Source organism: Sceloporus undulatus, chromosome 2 (genome assembly GCF_019175285.1).
Source record: "Sceloporus undulatus isolate JIND9_A2432 ecotype Alabama chromosome 2, SceUnd_v1.1, whole genome shotgun sequence".
NCBI lineage: Eukaryota > Metazoa > Chordata > Lepidosauria > Squamata > Phrynosomatidae > Sceloporus > Sceloporus undulatus.
The window spans coordinates 171,384,475-171,405,936 of record NC_056523.1 but is presented as its reverse complement, the minus strand read 5'-3'; the positions used below and the strand labels follow the sequence as shown (position 1 = coordinate 171,405,936).

At 41.5% G+C, this 21,462-nt stretch overlaps 1 protein-coding gene across 4 annotated transcripts; it reads right to left on the bottom strand.

Annotated features, from left to right (window-relative positions):
• Positions 1–1,558: 1,558 nt before the first annotated feature.
• On the bottom strand, positions 1,559–21,001 carry LOC121921414 (keratin, type II cytoskeletal 5-like). 4 transcript variants are annotated; one of them, XM_042449489.1, is made up of 11 exons: positions 20,390–21,001; positions 17,517–17,737; positions 12,288–12,348; positions 11,227–11,322; positions 10,061–10,225; positions 7,579–7,704; positions 6,527–6,747; positions 5,040–5,074; positions 4,912–4,918; positions 4,396–4,409; positions 1,559–2,356 (listed from the first exon to the last, which is right to left on the bottom strand). In XM_042449489.1, the coding sequence occupies exons 1-11, from the start codon at positions 20,999–21,001 to the stop codon at positions 2,043–2,045; spliced, it is 1,872 nt and encodes a 623-aa protein (XP_042305423.1). In that variant the 3' UTR covers positions 1,559–2,042. The 4 variants fall into 4 exon arrangements, with proteins under 4 accessions (XP_042305423.1, XP_042305425.1, XP_042305424.1 ...); XM_042449491.1 differs by lacking the exons at positions 4,396–4,409; positions 4,912–4,918 and having other exon boundaries at positions 1,559–2,221; positions 2,306–2,356; XM_042449490.1 differs by lacking the exons at positions 4,396–4,409; positions 4,912–4,918 and having other exon boundaries at positions 20,390–20,562; positions 20,602–21,001.
• Between the last annotated feature and the right edge of the window lie 461 nt (positions 21,002–21,462).

Here is a 21,462-nt window from a genome sequence, read left to right as displayed (position 1 = left end):
AAAACAGCTGGTTGATGTCCTGACTTTCCTCACACCAGTGATCTGCAGTGCAAGAGTGCAACTTTTGTCTGTCACACTGGAGATTGTTCATGGGAAGGGGTGGAAATGGCAGCCAGGACCGAACCTCCATCAATTTCCAGTAAGAGAGAAAAGGGTGGGCCTGGATTATGAATTGGAAGAATATTTTAAAATATTCAAAAATGTTTACAAATGTGTTTTTCTAATATTGAGAAATCCTAATGAGACGAATCTTGGACTAAAAACAATATTCACAGTTTGGGACTTATTCTGCGCAAAATTCACACATGGCTGTTTCATACATAAAACAGGAAACCAGTGTAAATGGCTTATGGAGACATGCTATTAGGGAATAATTTTAGCCCTAACTGCGATTTCACTGTATGGGATTTACATGTGCATAAGTGAAAACCCAATGGGTGGCCTTGGGCATGTCACACTCTTTCAGCCTCAGAGGAAGGGAATATCAAAGAGGAAGGCAATACCAAACCTCCTCTGAAGAAACCTGCCAGGAAAACTCTGTGATGAGTTCACTTTAGGGTTGGCGTAAGTCATAAATGCAAACATACATACAAGCAGTGGCGTCACTAGGAGGGTGCAGCCCTCACCGGGTGACATCCCAGAAGAGCAGTGACACCCAGTCAGGCCCTCCTGCTGCTGCACCCCTCCTGGCTTTTCTGCAATGGTGAAGGCCTCCTTATGAGGAGACCTCCACCACAATGGCAAACAAGAGGGCTGAGTGCACCCTTTTAGCTGCCTTGCCCTCCCCACCAGCCCCCTCCACCGGATGACACCAGGGATGAGGATGCCTTTGTGCACAAGCACTATATTTTCTGCTAAGGAAAGAAGCATATTTGCGCACATAAATTTTCCCAAGAATCACAAAGTGCAGAAGATCTTGCAACTAGTGCCCATTTTCTGTGGGGTGTTGATGATGATACAAATATTTTTACATCCTTTTACATTCCTCTCCTTTTTCTTTTTTCCCACTTTAATAAGGATGTAAATCAGTGGCTCACTAGCTTTGGTCCACCAAGTGTTTTGGACTGCAGCTCCTAGGAGTTCAATCCAGCCAGGGCTACAAGAATTCTGTGAACTGAAGTCCAAAACATTTGGTGGACCTGAAGTTTAGGAACCACTGATGTAAATATTAACAAATAATCTTTACATTGTAGTAGTCCGTGCATATGTACCAAACATAAGAGCTACTCCCACCTGGATCTTTTTCCACCAAAAATTATCATCCCCCCTCCCGTCCTAAAAACAAGGGGAAGAGACAAGACATAAATAGTTGTTGTTTAGATTGACTTTTATTGTTTCAACATGTAATTAATATTTTGAATTTTCATTATATTAGACAAGTTTCAATTCATTCCTTTGTAGTTTTGATAAATTACCATGGCTAAACATTCCACTCATACATGTTCATTTGCATTCTTGAGGACGCAGGCATATACATATTTTAATTGTAGTACAAAATGTCAATGTAAGTCACTGTTTATGCACATCTGGCTTTTTATACTAAATTTTGGCCTGTTAATTGAAAATAATAATATTAGTAAGAATCTTTGTGACACTTTAATTCAATTTGGACTTCAGGAGGGAAAAAAGAGAGACCGTGATCAAATTTCTAGGCAGTGTACAGTTCTTTTAGAATATCCATTTTTTGAATGAATAGTGTCAGGTAAGACTTTTACTAATGCCCCGTGGTGACACTCAGATCGTTTGCACCAGTTTACCAGAACTGGTTGCTGCAATTCTTAAAAGACACAGAGGCCAGAGAGGTTAAAAAGGAAGCCAATTGAAGTGGGGGAAGAGGAGGAAGAGACCAGAGAAGACAAGGACAGAGAAGCCAGAAAGTAAGAGGGAGGGAAGGACTGGATGCTCCAGAGCCACAGGGAGAGTAAGAGATGGAAAGTGGTTGTTAGTTATTTGACATGACACCACTGCTAATGCCCACCAGAGATGTAGGGATATATGTGCATTTGTTCTTGCTCAGGTTTTTTTGGTGTTTTCTTTAGGTTTTAGCTTCTGATGCTCTTTTGGGTAGTGGAGGTTTTGGAGATAATTTTCACACCAGAGTTGCTTCCTGCCCCAATGCCTTTCCCACTCCCAGAACTGAAACTGCTTCCTCCAAAACTCAACCCCCCACCACTGCCACCACCATAACCAAAACCAAGTCCAAGACCTCCTCCACCTCCTCCTCCTCCAAGGCTCAAACCACTTCCAAGACCAAAACCACCTCCTCCTCCGCCGCCTCCTCCTCCTCCAAAACCAAGACCAAGACCTCCTCCAAGACCACCTCCGCCTCCGCCTCCGCCACTGGAGCTCACAACAGCTGTCAAGAAAACACAAGTAGTTGCTTAGGTGTCTGTCATACAATCATTCCTATATTGTATGCACAAGAAATGGTTAGGATTGGTTTCGTTCTCTTTGGCTATTTTAGACAAGTTATCTTCTGTGAGGGACTGACATCATGGACTGAAGTATTTTTGTCAGAGGCATGTTTATGGAAGAGGTGAGGAAGATGGGTCCAGCAGTGAGGGCTGTTTCTATCTGGTGGGACAACAGAGAGATTGTAGTTGGTGGGGAATCCCCACAGCAGCTTCATCTATCATTTGCTTGTGCTAACAGGCAGCAAACCAAGTGATACGGTGATACAGGCAGCAGACAAAGAGATGCTCAGTGCTACTTAAAAAGCAGAAAATGTTTGGTTGTTTAAACAGGGATTAATGGAAAGAGCATTGCTGAGGATGAGAGCTCCACAGCATCAAGGACCGGTCTGGTTGAAGAAGGAAGGTGAAGCTATAGGAACAGTTCTTCACCTTTGTTTTGCATCTTGGGGCGAGGAGGTGGAATTTTGTGGCCAGCTGGGAGAGTGATCACAGGAAGAAGATCTGCTATCCTCCCTTTCCAGACCTTCTAGTTTAAGGCAGGTTAAGAGAGATTGCCACCCTCTTGGACAGCCTTTCTCAGTTGCCACACTGCATAACTGTCTTCCCATGATGGGTGTGGGAATCTGCCTGATGAAAAGGTACCTGCCTTTACTCCGGACAAGAAACAAACAAACAGATGTTTGCTATGGTTGCCAACTGGTTCTGCTGGAAGGATCTGAATTAAGAATGTATTAAGAATGGCCTAGGAATTTGTTCAGGAGTCTAATTTGAATTATATCCCTTAACAATATACTCCAGAGTTACCTAAATTTTTGAAACCTTGGGTACAAATTTACTTTTTTCTAGATTAAAAATTGAAGCTAATCCTATGCTTACCCTCCAAAAGATGCATGCATGTGAATGTATTCTCAGTCAGATCTCTGAATAATAGACCAGCATCCACCTCAGACCACTTGGTGAATCTTGTCTCCTGGACATGTTTCCTTCCCTTTGCCCAGGCAGTTAGAGATCTGGGTACTACTGCTATTTGCCATTAAATTGACTGTGATTTACAGCAACTGTAGGAATGAGAGACCTCAAAGAGCACTGATTATTGACTGTCCTGCTCAGGACTTGCAGATTCAGAGCTGTGGTTTCCTGTAGTGGGGCCTTCCCCTTTTCCTACAGCCTTGTACTTTGCTGAGTATTATTGCTGTAAAGGGAAATAGGATCCTGCTTTCTGAGTAAAGGTAACATTGGCGCGTTACAGACTGCCCGTTTGGGGCGGCCTGTAGGTGATCCTTTCCCCACCGGATTGGGGCCTCAGCTACCAGAACAGCAGCCTCCGAGGCCCCGATCCGCTGCTTTCCAGGCCGCAGGGAAGTGGCAAAAGGCCGCTTCCCTGCGGCCTGGAAAGGGGTGTCCTTGGGGCTTCATGCCCCAAGGACACCCGGCGGCGGTGGGGAGGAGGAGAAAGGGGCCACTTGGCCCCTTTCTCCCTTGCGTCGCTGGTGCTGCTGTGTAAAGACGGCGCCAGCGACACAAATCGCGGAAGGAGCTCCATTTTGGAGCTCCTTCTATTGCCGTGGAAAGGGCGCTCTATGCGCCCTCGCGTGGCACAAAGATGTCACGTCCGCTCCACCCCGTTTGGAGGTGGCACGTTCGTGACGTCGTAATGGCAGCCCCTATGTGTATAGGGCGCCACCATTTTGTACATCCTGGGGACGTAATAGGATTAGGTGTGTGTCATAAGACACGCACTTTCCCTAACCCTAGTATGTCCCCAGGACGTATTTTACGCCCGTCTGTAATGGGCCATTGTCAGTTGTAGTGTGGGAAATCCTCCCATATTCTTACTCCTTGGGAATGGAGCCAATGCCTATATATATTGCCAGAAAAAGAGAGCCCAGTGCTGCGTGGGGTTTATTCTGTGACACAGATTCTATGCATCACACCTTGTGGCTTAGATCCTGAGCTTGGCAAAGTTATTATTTTAGATTACAGCTTCCAGAACCCCTGAGCCAGCATAGTCAGTGGCCATACTGATTCAGGGAATCAGGGTGTTATAATTCAAAACAAATAACTTGTTGAAGTTCTTTTTAGTTTGCCAAGGCATATCAAACCTTCTTGAGGCACAGAGTGTACTGCAAATCGGAGTCAATGAACAGGGAGGTAAATTTTCATTCAGTTCACTTTGTCACATAAGGACACAAAATAATATTTTTCCCTTCATTTTTGGTAGGAATTTTCTTTAATTTTATACTTGTTTTCTTTTTATTTTGAGACTGCTTGGTGAATTTTTTTTCAATGCAACTCCCTCCTTTATGTCCCCAAATGTGAAATTTTTCATGACAATTAAAAAAAAAATGAAACTCAGGCACCCTTTCTATCAAGGATGATAAAACTGGAGGACATTCTTTATATCCTTATTTTGGGCATCATGTAAGTAATACATTTCACACATTCATATTGTATAACTTATTGCTGGCCAGATAGCTAACATATAAACCAAAAAAACAAGATGGCTTTAACAGGAAGTCAGCCCCTCCCCCCCCAAAAAAATCAGTAGGGCTGGCTTCAGGATAGACACATATGGGATCACACAGTAAGACAACAACGACAACAATAAAAACTCAAGGTACTTACAAATGCTGACAGGATTAACTCCCTCTCCAAAGAGCCTATTGAAGAAGAAATTTAAAATCATTTTTTAAAAAAAGAAACTGTGTTTTTTGCCATGATGGCTTAGATTATGGGAGTTGTAGTTGGGAAAAGCTGTGTATGGAAGCTGGATAAGAAAGCTGGGAGGGTCAGGTGCTCTTTAGTAACTACTAACTGCTGCCTCATACAATCTTCCCACATGGCCTTAAACCTGAACTGTGTGGCAGCTCTTGCCACTACCTTCCCAGTCTGCAGCCATTTAAAAACATTGGGTGCTTGTGCTTTTCACAACTCTTTTCACATTCACCCATTCGAAATCCCTCCATGGATGGATCCAGCCAGATGTAAAGAAAAACATCTCTGGCATAGAGTTACAAATCTGACTGGTGTTAGCCTGCTCTCGGGGACTGGCCAATGTTCTGCATGTAAAACACAAAGGTGGTACTATGAGGGAATAATATTCTCAGGTGGAAGCATAAATGAGAACTGAGAGGTAAACCACAGAGTAGTTCTTAAATAAAAATTCCCTAAAAAAAAAAACCAACCTTCCCTCTCTTCTCTCCTGGAAGAGAGGCTTGATAAACCGAATCCATTTTATCTGATTTGCTTATGATCTTCTTTTGGGCTTTTCTAGGCCTTTACACATGAAGAGTATAAATGACCATTTTATATCTTTGCTCCCTACATTCTGGTACTTTGATCAGTCCTCCCATATTGTCTCACCACCAGTTGCAGTCTGCTACATCATTATTCATTCTTCCCACTACATCATGGGAAAGATACTCAAAACTTGCCCCTTTTTTCTTTCACCTTTTTCTGTTTTGGTGGGCGGCATTTTCGAGACTTATTGATTACAGTCAACTATTCCACCCCTCCCTCAGAATTTCTTTATCAAAGCAACATATTTTTTTTACATTAAAATGATTTCCCATAAAATCCAGAGGTTTTTTGTTTTGTTTTGTTTTTTTGTTTTTGCACCAATGAATTTTTCGCCAAAAGGTGAAATGCAAAAAATCTCATGGAGGTTGACTATTTTCTCAACAATATGAAAGGGATCTTATAGCATCCTTGAGACTAACTGAAAGAAAGCTGGTAACAGGAGCTTTCGTAGACTTGAACCTACTTCCTTACATGCGTATTTACAGTAAAAAATCCAGAGCCAGATCTATGTATGTCAGAAATTCAATTCAAATTTAGAATCTTGTGGGTATGTAGACAAGGTGACAAATTCAATTGTAATGATCATTAGGGGACAAAGGCAGGAGGAAGGCTGTTGCATAAAGCCAAGGAGAGTAGATAACCATATAAAGATCCCTTTGCATATTGATTTTCCACACTAACACAGCTATGTCTTCCTTTTTTCAACAGAGTGTCTGGATGTGCCCAGACATCTGTTTTCATTGAAGATGACAGAATTTGAAAGTATACTTTGCCTCCCTGTTATAAACCTGCTTCTTATGACCTAGGCTTACCTGCTCTCTTCTCCTTCCAGCAGCTTTCTGTAGGTGGCGATCTCAATATCCAGGGCCAGCTTGACGTTCATGAGCTCTTGGTACTCCCGCAATAGGCGGGTCATTTCTTCCTTAGCTTTCTGTAGACCCTCCTCTAGTTCAATAAGCTTGGCTCTGGCATCTTTGAGAGCCAATTCACCCCGATCCTCAGAATCTGCAATAGCCGTCTGCAGATTGGCACACTTAAAAAGAGAGCGGGTCTGATTAAATTATTTGTTCCCTTTTGTCATTCATCTTTTTGCAGTCATCATCACTATCTTTGTTATTGTAATTTACTGATGTTTTACCCTTGAAGAATTTAGATTGCAGTCTTATCTATCAGGGACTGAAGTCTGTCAAATTTACTCCTGAGTTAACATGTATAGGATATATCATTTTCACATGCAGTTTCTGTTCTTTGTGCCCTTTCACACTGTACAATTATAGTGCTATGGATTCCACTTTAACTTCTGTGACGACATCCTATGGAATCTTAGGATTTGCAGTTTAAGGAGGGGCATTTCCAGTTCTTATCCAGAGAGCTCTAGTGCCTCATCAACCTACAAATCCCTGGATTCCATAGCAAGCAACCATGGCAGTGAAAGTAGATTCACAGTGCTTAAGTTTGATATAATATAAAAAATGTCCTTTGGGGTTTTTTTGTCTTTGCTCCAATGTGTTGCTATAAGAAATTTCCTTAATTTCTTCCTTTCTTTCATATATACATGCACACACATACACATATACTGACACACATTTATAGATATCAGTGTGCAGTGTCAGTATGTTCCTTTCCACTAACAAACAACACCATTGAGAGCTCTGCTGGATCAGAATAGGAGTCCAGCTTTTTTCCAGCAATGGCCACCCAAAAATTCTCATTTCCTGATGTTAATCAACAAAATCCTGCCAATGGTGTCAGTTGCAGACAATCTCTTCCAGAGAAACTGTAACAAGTGGGTCCCCTATGAATTAACATGTTTTTCTGCTACACACTGTGCTGAAAACACAGTGTCAGTCATAGATTTTCATACCTGGTTCCTGGCATTTTCAATTTCTGAGCGTATCCTCTGAATCATCCTATTGAGCTCTGAAATTTCTCCTTTAGTATTTCGTAGGTCATCACCATGCCTTCCTGCAGTAGCTTGGAGTTCCTCAAACTACAAAAGCAGAATGGAAGTAAACATAGGGAAAGAAAGGATGAACAGCTTTCATCAGTAGACAATTCCATTAGAGGACTTGTGCTGGATTATGACCTTTGTGACCTAAACTGAAAATGCAGATGTAAATAACTGCTTATTCAGTTTCTACTTGCCCACTCTATTTCCCATTCTATGAAAACACAAGGGAATATATCATTTCTGCACAATTCTGCGCAATTTTCAATCCCTGTTTATTTGGGGGGGGGGGTTGGGGGGAGGAATTAATATGTGTTTTTCCTGCACAGATGTTTTGGGGGCCAGGAAAACCATGTATTGTATGCAAAACTATACTGATGCCTGTGTTAAAAAAACCAGGTTTTACACATATGAGCAAACATACATGTAAGAATACTACATCTGATTTTTCTGTGGAGCAATCTGTGAATTTGCACAATTTTTGTAGAATTCATACAATTTATACAGATCCATGGATTCCTGCATAGAAAAGCCATATGTAGTTTTCCTGAATATTTTTGTTCTTTAAAAACAGTATTTTTTGGTGAAAGAATCTAGACTTTGCACAAAGATTCCTTTCTGGGCCCCAAAATGTTTTCTGCATAGGAAAACAATGTGGATGTTTGTGCCAATTACTTTTTTGCAGTGAAATCCTAAACTGTAAAGAATCCTGTTATTTCTTTTTCATCAACAAGGCATCAGGTGTTGAAGCTCTTTTTTCATAAAGGGTGCAAATATTAATGAGTGTTACATCCCTAAACTATACATGATATTAAATATACCCCTGCATTAAACAACAATAAAAACATAGGAAAACTTAGGGCTGTATATGTATGTGTAATAATTATTTGATTCAAAACAAATGAGGAACAAATGCTTAATCCTTTTCCATCCTGATGGGGTCCCTATCCAGATGGGTTCTTGAAAACATCTGTTTGCATTTAAGTGAAATTCTCCACTAATGCAGATGTAAGATATCATGGCTAGTGCTCATCAACACAGGTTCAAGACAAGAGGAAATTGAGGGTTTCAGAGAGGAAACCTTTCTCTCTCACACACATCCCTATCCAGCATAAAAATACAGAGAAAGAAAGAGATAAAACAAATAGTAAAATTTCACAACTGGAATTCAAATGTTTATGTTTTGAAAAAAATTGATTGAAATGTTGACACTGAGGGATACATATTCTTAAAGAAATCCAGGATTCATAGAGCTATCCATGGTCTTTCATGTGTGCACAGAGTCTTTTCAATCCTTCGCATTGCAACCAATTTGAACCCCCTCCCCATACACACATAGATGATCCTGAAAGTTGGGAGAACCTTTCAGATGTTAAGCAAGAGGACTTCAGGACAGAAATGTTATCAGCACTCCAAGCATGTGAGGAAAAAGTATGTGTCTGGATCTGCATATTGACTTATAAATATCCTGATCTAGCTCTTCACAGGCCATTAAAGCAAAAGCATCTGCTCATCAAATGCAGCACTTTCATACCCCAGCTTTTGCATCCACATTTAGAAATAGTGGACAGATCTCAAACTCCAAAGGATTTTAAATTGGGGGTCAAATTCAAAGGCTGTGAATTAGGTATTTGTGGTCAAGTCTACATTAGCAGAAGTGGCAAGAAAGTTGTTGGTGTTTTGTTTTTGTTTTTAAAAAACTAAGTTAATTTCAGCCCCACCTTTTAGCTTTACACTGTTCAGTGTAATTGTCCACATACTCAGACTGGCAACAGCTCTCCAGCATCTCAGGCTCAGACAGACCTTTCCCATCACTTGCTATGTGATGCTTTTGACAGGAGATGTTTGGGACCAAGCCTTGGACCTTTTGCAGGCAAAGCAGCTGCTCTACCATTGAAGAATGTCCTGTTCCCAAAAATTTTTGAACAGTTCCCCTCCTCATAATCCTTCAAGAACCTTACAAGATTGTTTTGTGCTGCCTCCTGAAGAGGCGTGCCTGGACAGCCTCGGTAATGGCAGGCCTCATATGAGGAAGAAAAAAGAACTGTTTTCCATTCTGGGCAGAATATAGTGGGAGCAGCGGGGATGTGTGTCACCTTCTCAAAGACCAGGAGAAACCTGTCAAATTTGTGTGACTTTAAATGTGGCCTAGCAACATCAGAGCATGGTCAAGGAGGCAAAAGTTGTTAATGAGGAAAAATATCCAAGCTAACAAAGGCTGTAGATGTCTGCTTTTGCCTGAGCTTACTGTGGAGGGCAAGATTCAGTTTGCAGCAATGGAAACAAGGAGAAAGAGCATGGAGGAGAGAGAAATAGGGATATTTTAAAAGCAGTTGAAAAAGTAGTCTGGGCAGAAGATTATGAGGACAGTTGGAGAGTATGAAATGGGCTTGCCCACCTTGTTCTGGTACCAAGCTTCTGCTTCTGCTCGGCTCCTGTTGGCAATGTCTTCATATTGAGCTTTCACATCAGAGACGAGGCCATTCAGGTCCAAGTCCCGGTTGTTATCCATAGAGAGGATGACAGCAGTGTCAGACATCTGTGCCTGTAACTGAGCCAATTCCTAGAAAGTGTAGAAATGGAGAATTAGGATGAGGAGAGAAGTTTGAAATGCACACATAATTTTACACTCAATTTTGGGACTGGAAAAGAAGGCCCGCTTTTTGTTTGTTTGTTTCTAGCATCACACAGAAGTGTGTGAAATATTTACCTTTGTAGCAATCAGCACCATATGGTGGTTGTTGCTATGTGCCTTCAAGAAATTTCCTACTTCAGGAGACTCTATCATGGGGTTTTCTTGGCAAGATTTGTTCCGAGGCAGTTTGATTTCCTCTGAGGTGTGACTTGCCTAAGATCACCCAGTGTGCCTTCATGGCTCAGCCAGAGATTCGATCCAATCCCTGGTTTTCAGACTCCAGAGTTGTAGCCCAATGCTCATACAATTACACCACACTGGCTCATCACATGGGAGAGAAGGAGTTTTAAATATTCAAAATTTGGCATTTGCTCAGAGTCAGCTTGTCATGTTTTCATGTCAAGATATTGCTTTGGAAACTGGAGTTTAAAACTTAAAACATGTCTTCCTGATGACTTTTACGGCATTTTAAAGTCAGTCTCCTCCTCCTCCTACACCTCTCCATAGTGAAAAGGGCTGTGACCAGATAACCAGTGTGGGCACTCAGTCTGTGGTCCAGGTACTAATGCTGAGTGGATGGTCAACTTCAAGGCTCTGCACTACTCTCCTTTGCTACAAACATTAAATCTTCAAATCAAGATTTGGCCTGGATGGAGGAATGTGCTCTATAATCAAGACTTGGCCTGGATGGAGGAATGTGCTCTATAATGTGTTGGCATCCTGGCTAGACACCAGTCATGTCAGTAGGGACTCCTTTGCCAGAGGCCTTCCAAGAGTTGGCCTTAAAGAAGCATTATTCATATACTACAGTGTGAGAGGAGAATGGAAGGCTGACCTATGTACTTGTTCATACTAGAATTTGATTCCGGATTAAAGAGCAGGGTTTAATTTCCTCAATATTAGTCAAAGAGTATAAGAAGACTTAATACCGCCTCATAGAGGGCCCTCAGGAAGTTGAGTTCATCAGTTAGGGAATCCACTTTGGCTTCCAGCTCCACTTTGTTCATGTATGCTGCATCCACATCCTAAAAAGACAGTAAAAATCAAATTAGTTTAGATTTCACTGGGTGAAACACTTATACTTTGATACATTCAGGATTACATTATAAAAGACAGCATGCCTAAAATATATTTTTAAAAATGTTTCACCCTGGTAAAGAACAATTTTGTCTGCACAGGATGAATGGACAGTAGTTTTTTTTTATCCAGCAGCAGAGAAATGACCTTTCTCCTTTTCTGACTCTGACCATGGGCCATCCATGGCACTGCCTCAACCAGTACCCAAGGCCAGCACATTCAGCTACTATTGCCACCCCTTTCTCATACATCTCAAGCTTACAAATGGAAGACCAGAGGCAGTTTCATCCCAAGGTTCATGTGGTGCCTCACACAAATCACTCAAAAATACAGAACTAATGATATGTTTTTTCTAGATCATCCTGAGCAAAAACTACCTATGGTCATGAAAAAGGAGGGTTCTGGAGAAGGAGGGACTATCCCACCATTACACCAAACCACATGCCTGCATGTATGTCCTTCACAACTGCATGGTTTGTGCATGCAGTTATCTCAGAGTGGTTTCAGATGAGGTTTTTATCATGTAATTGTTTGGCCTTGTTCACTGAATTTTATTAGGGTTTCACATGATGGAATTCTTCACACTTAACCCTCCCTTTCTCTTCTACTGCTTCTTTTCTCTCTTCCATGCTGCAGAAAAAATGCAAAGGAAAAAATGCTGAACAGATTCACAGAACATTGGGCTTGTCAGCATGAACACTCCTTTGTCTGCTTTCTAAATCACTATGAAATATACCAAGAGATGCACCAAAGATTGTGACTTCTGTTTCTGAATAAAATATGCTGAATACTTCTTGGATGCAAGAATTACTGCTAATACTTCACATCCAGTCAGAGTTACTCTGAATACAGAACCTTGGGGGCATTTCAAATAATAGAGCAGGCTGTTAACTTTCCATGAATACCACTTCACCTTCTTGAGCATAACAAACTCATTTTCAGCAGATGTACGCCGATTGATTTCCTCTTCATATCTATGGGAGCAAAAATAAAACATTACTTGTCTCTCCTTCGTTGGGCAAAGAATAACAAAAGTATGATCAGCTATTCTTTTAAGGGAGCTTACATTATCAGTGGTCACATGAGTGACAACTTTGAAATGAGACTTTTTTGTGGTAGCACCTTAAATCAGAAAGGCTACTCACCTTGTACTTAATTTGCTGCATTTTAGAAACGCACATTGTTCAAGCTTATAATGTTTAGCCTATTTATGCTGCTGGCTTTTATGATGGAGGGGTTGAGGACCACAAAAACAGTCTTGGAGGACTACACATTTCCCACCTCTAATTTCATACTATTGTACCTTTCAACATTTCACAGATTAAACCAGGATAGGTGCAGGGTGCTGTCAAGCCACCTCATACTATGTTCAAGATAGCAAAGGTTAATAGTCAGGAGGAGCACACAAGCTGTTAATCATGTGTGACTTAGCTCCTGTTTGCATGGCCAAAAGGCCTGTTTCCCCCCCTATTCTGGTGTCATCCTATTTAAATGACACGTGTCATTTCCCAGTTCTTCTGCAAGCAGTGAGGACAACATCCAACATGTTCCTCACCAGAACTTGAGTATAAACCAGTTAACATGCATTTTTAAAAAGTTACCTGTTACTCTAGCTCTTCCAGGAAGATCCAGAGACCTCTGTTCCCACCCCATAGCATTCATCTGCACAGGTATCCTGCTAAGCCACCTAGCATATCTGCTGCTACTGCAGGTTACTCACTCTGAGGTCAGAATGAGATGACCAATCTTGTGATCATTGCTGGGTGCCCCTCCGTTCTTGCACTGTGGTATCTCTCTGTGCAGGGCTTTCTGCAGAGCTGCTAGGTGGATCTGCTGCCACAGCTGGTCACTCACTTCTGAAGTCAGAATGAGGCACCCAGCAATGATCACAAGGTTGGCCATGTCATTCTGACCTCGAGTTCTGGTGAGGAACATGCTGGATGTCATCCTCACCGCTTACACAAGAACTGTAGTTTGGAACATATGTCTTTCAAACAGGATGACACCAGAACAGGGGGGGGAAACAGGCCTTTTGGCCCAAGGAGACAGGGCCTAAGTCACACATGATTAAAAGCACAGCAGGGCTCAAACTGAGACTGTTAAAAGATGAAAACATTCAAACCCTGGGGCCTGGGAAGACAAACCTATCAGCTTTGGTTTCTTCTACATTCAGATTTACTGGTAATGTTTTTTTTTTAAAAAAAATATCAGTGTAATAGTGAAGATCCTAACAAATTTTTGGTAAATTCATATCGAAACCCAATGAAATTCTCTCCCCCATTCCATGAAGAGAAACAATAATTTGCTTGCAAAGCAAATTCCTCTCCCAGATGACTCAAGCAAGTGAGGCAATACACAAGTTCCAGAAGAAGGCAGTAAAATCCCCAAATCTCATTAGCCAATTTGACCTGGAGGAAAACTCTCACATTAATTCCACCTTTTATTGAGAAGTCTCATTGTCCCAGTGTGGTGTGTCCTGAGATAGCAGTCCAGGTTGTGTCATACAGGTTATAGGAGTTTCTCTTGGCAAACTGGCTTATTACTTGTCACACACCTCACCACCTTTCATTAAATCCCCACATCATCTGTCGGAATCCAAGACTGGCCCTATCATTAGATACCATGAGAAGGTGTGCACAGGTAATTGACTATGAGGTACCATTGTTGATCTTATTAATCAAAAACACATATAAATCCCTTTTCAGTCCTTTTCAGTTTGCAATGTTTGCTTTCAGTTATCAGAAAAAATCCACCATAATAATATATACAGCATTATAAAAGTTAGGTATTTCCCCTCCCCCCATCTGCCACTTCTATCTCTCTCTCTCTCTCTCTCTCTCTCTCTCACACACACACACACACAATGGCAAATTGGCATAACTTCTCAGTGGCAGCTGGTACTTCCATAGTTTGACCATTAAATGAGTTATCCAAGGTCCTTGAGATGTGTGTGTGTGTGTATGTGTGTGTTAATGTTCAACACCTTGGTTAGCATCTTTTGAGTTCAAACTAAAACCCAGAGCAAATTCATCACCCAATTAACATGGGACACATAATTCACCATGGCGTCTTCTCCTTCAAGAAATTCCAGTGCCTATCTCCCATCACCACTTCTACCATGCCTATTACACCATTAATGAAGCCATACTGTTATATTTCATACAACATCATAGGTGCTCAAGCACATGACCAAAACCAACAAAAAAGAAAACAGAGAAAGAGACAACATGGGGCATGGTAAAATCCAGATGCTAAAATCTAGGGATTACTAGTCTGCAGATTCAGTGGCAGACTGTACTTGCGTCTTTTTAGAAATGGGGAACATGGGGGGAAAGGTAGCCAAATTGACTACTCTTGCAGATTTTAGAGGCCAGAGTGACACACTGACACAACATGTCTAGATCATGATTTACTAGATCCTGGTTTGACTCACCTTTAAAAATGTTCCCAGGGTGCAATCAGTACATGCTGAAGCATTCCCTTCAACTGGTCTCACCCAGCAAAAATCACTGAAAATGTTGATTAGTGTTGATTTCACCACATCAAAAATTAATGGCTGTATGACTCAGTGATGAGTCAGTAGCCAATTCCCACTGTTTCTTAGTATTGTTATTAGTAATAATGGTGTCTATAAAATGCTTTCTCAGCATTCCCTGATATTAATCAACATGACATTTTTATTATTTTTTTTAAAGTATGTTGAGACAGTTGGGAATGGGATGGGAGAGTTCTTTGTTTATGTAGTCCAGAGATATTGAAAAATATTTTGGTAAATTTACCTGTCAGGAGCATTACTACTTTTTGTTTTGGGGCAATAGATAAGCAGAAATCTATTCTATTTGTTTTTCAGAAATTTGGTATTATTTCAGCAGCTAATAAAACAAGAGGAATGTTTCTGTACTGGTAAATGTCAAAATCATTTTAATTTCTTCAAAGGTAATTAATCAAAAGTCATCTCTATGGTACAGTGCAATCTGAATAAAATAATTTTCTGTTTTCGGTTGACATCTTTTTTTCCCCTTTCCTTTTCTTTTGGCAGTAGCTGCTGCTGCTGCTAGATTCTTCTTGATTTGTCTGCAGCCTTTGACACTGTTGATCACTGTCTCCTGGTTGATTTACATTCTGACCTTGGGTTCTCCGACTCTGCTCTCGACTGGTTTAAATCTTACTTGTCAGACAGATCTTTTGCAGTGGTCACAGGTGGTCAGACTTCGTCCTCTGTTCCCCTATCTGTTGGAGTTCCCCAGGGCTCTGTTTTGGGTCCCCTTCTGTTCTCTCTATACACACTGTCTCTAAGTAAACTCATCAGTTCTTTTGGTTTCTCCTATCATCTGTACGCCGACGACACTCAGCTGTATCTGTCCACCCCTGACCTTTCGACGGGGCTTGAACAGCAAGTTTCTTCTTGTCTGACTGCCATCACTCAGTGGATGTGGCTTCGGCACTTGAAGTTCAACATGTCTAAGACTGAACTTCTTGTCTTTCCACCTAAACCCACCCTTCACTATTCCTTTTCTGTTTCTGTTGACGACACTTCTATTCAACCGGTTCATCAAGCCCACAGTCTTGGCTTCATTTTTGACTCTTCTCTGTCATTTATTCCCCAGATCCAGGCCACCGCCAAGGCCTGTAGATTCTTTCTCCACAACATTGCCAAGATGTGTCCCATTCCTCTCAGCTTCTACTGCCAAGACTCTGGTCCATGCCCTAGTGGTTTTGCGACTAGATTATTGTAACCTCCTTCTGACAGGGCTTCCTCTTTCACACCTCTATCCTTTAATCTCTGTCCAGTATTCAGCTGCCCGTATTGTCACATCCGCTCGCCGCTTTGACCATGTTTCACCTCTTTTATCCTCCCTTCATTGGCTCCCCTTCCCCTTCCGCATCCAATACAAGCTTTTGTTATTGACTTTCAAAGCCCTCCATGGATTGGCCCCTCCTTACTTATCTGACCTTCTTTCTCCTTACATTCCTACTCGCACTCTCCGCTCTGGTAGTCACAGTGTAGGACTACCACTGCCTCCTCCCGAATTCGTCCCTTCTCGCTTGCTGCCCCTTACTCCTGGAACCTTCTTCCCCCACATGCACACCTCATCACTTCTCTACCCAGTTTCAAAACTGAATTAAAGACTATATTGTTTAGAGAAGCATTCCCAGAGGTGAGCCCCTCTCTGACCCAGGAAGCCTCCTTTTAAGCATCCATTAAGAAGCCAAGCCCTTCCTCCAGTCCATCTGCCTTGGTCCAGGTCTCAGAGGTGGAGAAGAACTGCTGGACCTGATCCCATTCCCCACCACCACTCCCTTCTCCTTTTGTGTCGTGTCTTCTTAGATTGTTAGCCTGAGGGCAGGGAACCGTCTAACTAAAAGATTATATGTACAGCGCTGTGTAAATTTACAGCGCTATATAAATAAAGGTTAATAATAATAATAATAGTAATAATAATAATAATAATAATAATAATAATAATAATAATAATACAGAGTTAACATTCTACTTGGATCTTAGAAAGATTATGTTTTAAGACTAATCTATGTTGTCTGGAGATTCTCAGTGTTGTAGTTCAAATACCATAAACTAAATTGCCCTTTCCTGAAGTATATATAGGCACATTCTAAACACATTTGATGCATGAGTTGTACGAATGTGTTCAAATGCATTCATTCTCCTTTATACTTCTGTGTGAAGCCTCTTAGCTCCAGAGGACATCTTTGAATCTATGTTGGATCACATTAAAGTAGGCAATATCTTGGTCATTTGCTATGTTTATTCTCTGCCACCCCAACTCAGTTTCTCTCTCTCTCTCTCTCTCTTCCATATAGCCCTGGTGGCGCAGTGGTTAAATGCCTGTACTGCAGCCATTCACTCAAAACCACAAGGTTGCGAGTTCAAGACCAGCAAAAGGGCCCAAGCTTGACTCAGGCTTGCATCCTTCCGAGGTCGCTAAAATGAGTACCCAGACTGTTGGGGGCAAATTAGCTTACTTGCTCATTAGCTTACTTGCTGTTCACCGCTATGATCTTTGGAATAGCGGTATATAAATAAAACAAATTATTATTATTATTATTATTATTATTATTATTAATACCCAATTCTTATCTTAAAATGACAGATAGAACTCTTAGCTATCAGATATTCACTTACTTGGTCTTGAAGTCTTCAACAATATCCTGCATATTCTTCAGCTCCCCATCCAGTCGGCCTTTCTCATTGATCAAACCACTGAGCTGTCTCCTTAGGTTATTGATGTAGGCCTCAAAGAGTGGATCAAGGTTGCTCTTGTTAGAACCAGATTTCAGTCCTTGATCCTGCAAAAGGGCCCACTTGGTCTCCAGAACTTTGTTCTGCTGTTCCAGGAAGCGGACCTGAAAGACAGGGAAACATGAAGCTACCTTCTATCTCCAACACAATATTAGCTTCCTCAACAATAAAAAAAGGATTCTGTTCTAGCAGTGCTAACTGGGATATTTTAACTCTATACATGTCAGTGTTTAAACCTGGGTCCTTCTGCATGCAGAGTATGTGCTCTACTAGAAACTTTTTAAAAAGAAGGAAGGTATTTGTTTCTCTTTTGAGAAGTAAATGTAACAGAATTAAGCAGGACTTAGGGGCCTGAACAGACAGGCCAAAATAAAGCTGCTTTGGATCACTTTGGAGGTGTGCTGTTTAAATGATGCATGCGCCCTAAGAGGCGGGAAGCTGTGTCAAATCCATGCTCCAGTCCTTGGAGCATGGCTTTGGCACGGCTTCTGGCCTCCTAGCACGCATGCATCATTTAAACAGCTCACCTCCGAAGTGACCCAAAGCAGCTTTATTTTGCCTGTCTATTTGGGCTCTTACTCTCAAGAAAATGTATAAAAGACTGCAGCCTTAGGAGCTAGATGAATCCACATTTGATGTGATGAAGTAATCATGAATTAACTTCACTAAAAGTGGATGGTTTAGTCTATTTCAAATTCATTCCAGTTTTACTTATGTTCACTGAGTTTGTTTCCCCATTAATTTGTGATTTTTTTTTAAAAAAAACAAAACTATAGAAAAATTTGCACTCAAAATTTGTACTTAAATAACTACTTTGGAAAGGACCTTCTCACAGGCATTACTACCAGATGCATTTTCTTTCCAGCCTCACAATTCTAAACATATTTTATAATAAAGTAGGAATTTCTATATAAATTCTGATACATTATGACATCATGGACATGCCATGTCCAAACGGTGTGGCGCGGGTGTGACGTGTTTGTGCCGTCCCAGGCTGCTTGTGGCGGCCTAACAGCGGTGTGAGAAGGAGCTCTGAAACGGGGCCTAGAAAAGTGCCAGGTTGGAGCAGCAGGGGCTGCCGGTGAGGCTGCCCTGCCTCCAACCTGGCAAGAAAAGGGGCGGCTGCAGACCACCCCTTTTCTGCCATCTGTACTCCACCAAAATCTTCAAATAACAGATATTTTGTGTTATTTGACGAGAATTCTTTACATCACTAGTCATAACTTACTGCAGGGGGTGATGCTAATCTCTGTTACTAAGCCGAAGAGCCAGTGTTGTCTGAAGATGAATCCGGTGGTCATGTGGCCAGCATGACTGCACTGAACTCTGTTACTTTCCCACCAAAATGGTACCTTCATCTACTTGCATTTGCATGCATTGAGACTGCTAGGTTGGCAGAAGCTGGGACTGTGACAGGAGCTTACCCCCATCTTGCAGCACTTGGGCCTCAAACTGCCAACCTTCCAATCTTCAGATCATCAGAAATGGCATCTTAAGAACTAAGTCACCACATCCCTTTCTGAGATCTGGGTGATTAGCAGTCAATCTCCCTCCCTCCCTCTCTCTCAATTCTAGGACCTTACAGGCTGTAAGACTGGAAGTGACCACACAGAGAGATTTCTTTGTCTTGGCTGGTCTCCTACTGGTCAATTATTTATTTGTTACTGTTGTTATGTACCTTCAAGTCAACTCCGATTTATGGTAACCTTCACATAGGATTTTCTTGCCAAATTTATTCAGAGGAGGCTTGCCATTACCTTATTCTTAGGCTTCGAATGTATGACTTGCCCAATGTCACCCCATGGATTTCCATAGTCAAGCGGGGATTTGAACCCTAGCCTCTCAGTCCCGGTCAAAACTCAAACCACTTCACCACGTTAGCACTTATTTCTTAGCTGGCACTATAAAATGTGACTGTTCATTTAATTTTAAAATCAGATTTTAGTACAGGCCTACTGGCCATTTTGAGAGTTTTGCATTACAATCCCTGATCTTTATATACCAACTTTTAATAGTCAGCTCTTTTAACAGGTATATTTTTATAGACATATTTTAATAGGCAGCTCATGGCATGCAATAGGTAATTAACTCAATTGTTCCTCTAGCTCTGAAATATTTGCGGTTGGCTCTGCTTAGTAAGCCTTAGGGTGCTAGTACAAAAACATAATAGCTCCCAGTTTTCCAAAGTTTGCCCACCTACTCATTTGATTCTTGAGCTATGAACCTTTTTCTAACAGATTCATTGGAAGAAACAGTGGAGAACAGGACAAGGAAAAGGAAATTATTGTCCAATTTTTGAATTAAATCCATCCACTACATGAACTTGAGTTCAAACTCGGATTTTTCTTTCCCAAATAAAATTTTGGGTGAAAAAAAGATTTTCAAGCAACTTTATTAAGATCCATTTTGCTCACAAAAATGTTACATGTCTCTTCTATTTCTTCAATCCTCCTCACCCCTGTCCCCAGCATTCCCAGTGATGGTTGCCAGGATTGTAGCTTTCAAAGAAGATAAAGATGCTAAATGAGTTTGGTTATAATCCTTTCAAAATATTTAAAATATTGAACTTCAGTACTGAAATCCATATTAGCATCATTACTCTGATGAGCTTTTATACATCTCTGTTAAAACTGTGATTCCTATCCATCAGTTATTCCATTTGTTTCAGAACATTTTGAGTCAGACATTTCTCTCTGTCAGTATCTTTATGCCTACATATAATGACCTTTTCATGAAATAGAAGACTAAAGTCTCACCTTGTCAATGAAAGATGCAAATTTGTTGTTGAGTGTCTTAATTTGTTCCTTCTCTTCTTTCCGTACTTCTTGGATGGCTGGGTCAATTTCTAAATTGAGCGGTGCTAGGAGACTTTGGTTAATGGTCACTTCTTGGATGGTGCCAACCCCAGGTACGGCACCACCACCAAAGCCTAGGGAACTTCTAGCTGCACCAAGCCCCCCACCAAAACCATATCCTCCTCCTCCACCTCCTCCACCACCAAACCCAAAGCCACTACCTCCGGCTCCTCCACCAAAACCAAACGCACTGCCAGAGCCACTACCAAAACCAAACCCTCCACCACCACCTAATCCACTGCGCAAGTTGCCACCTCTGCTGATAGAAATTCTTTTAGTACCACCAAGATTATAAAGACTCCTGCTGCCAAAGCCACCGCCACCACTGCCACCACTGCCAATACTGATCCTTCCAATACCTCCTCCACCACCACCACCAAAACCACCTCCACCAGCTCGAGCAAGAGAAAGTGAGCTGAAACCAGATCTATTGCCACTTGGGATGATGGCAGAGGCTGTGCTAAAACCTTTTACACCACCACCTGCTCTGATACTGTAGGACTGCCGGCTCATATTGGTGGATGGCTTCTATGAAAGAAACTGCCAGAGAAGGAGAGCTAAAGAGTGGAGCTCTGGTGGAAAAACACCTGAATCTGGCTGCTTTTATCCTTGGGAGGACATGGGCTTGGCTGCTTTCAGAGTCAGAATATCAATGCAGTGCATTCATGTTTTTGACACACCTGGAAGGCAGGTGTCTAATGGGACTTGTTTAACACTAATTGAATATAGCACACACCCATAGAGTGACATGTTTGCTTGGCCTGGGGCCTTAAATACCCTAAAACCTGGTTGGTTATTGAATGCTTCAGAAGCTAGGCAGAAGCTCTTAAGTATTTAAAGATGGCTCTGCTTTCAACCATAAAAATGGGGGAGGGGAGCAAAATCTGCATAATGCTCTGAATCCATGAAACAGAAATGTTATATTTGAACAAGTGGAAGGCAACAAACAGTTTTGATGTTAATATTAATTTGTG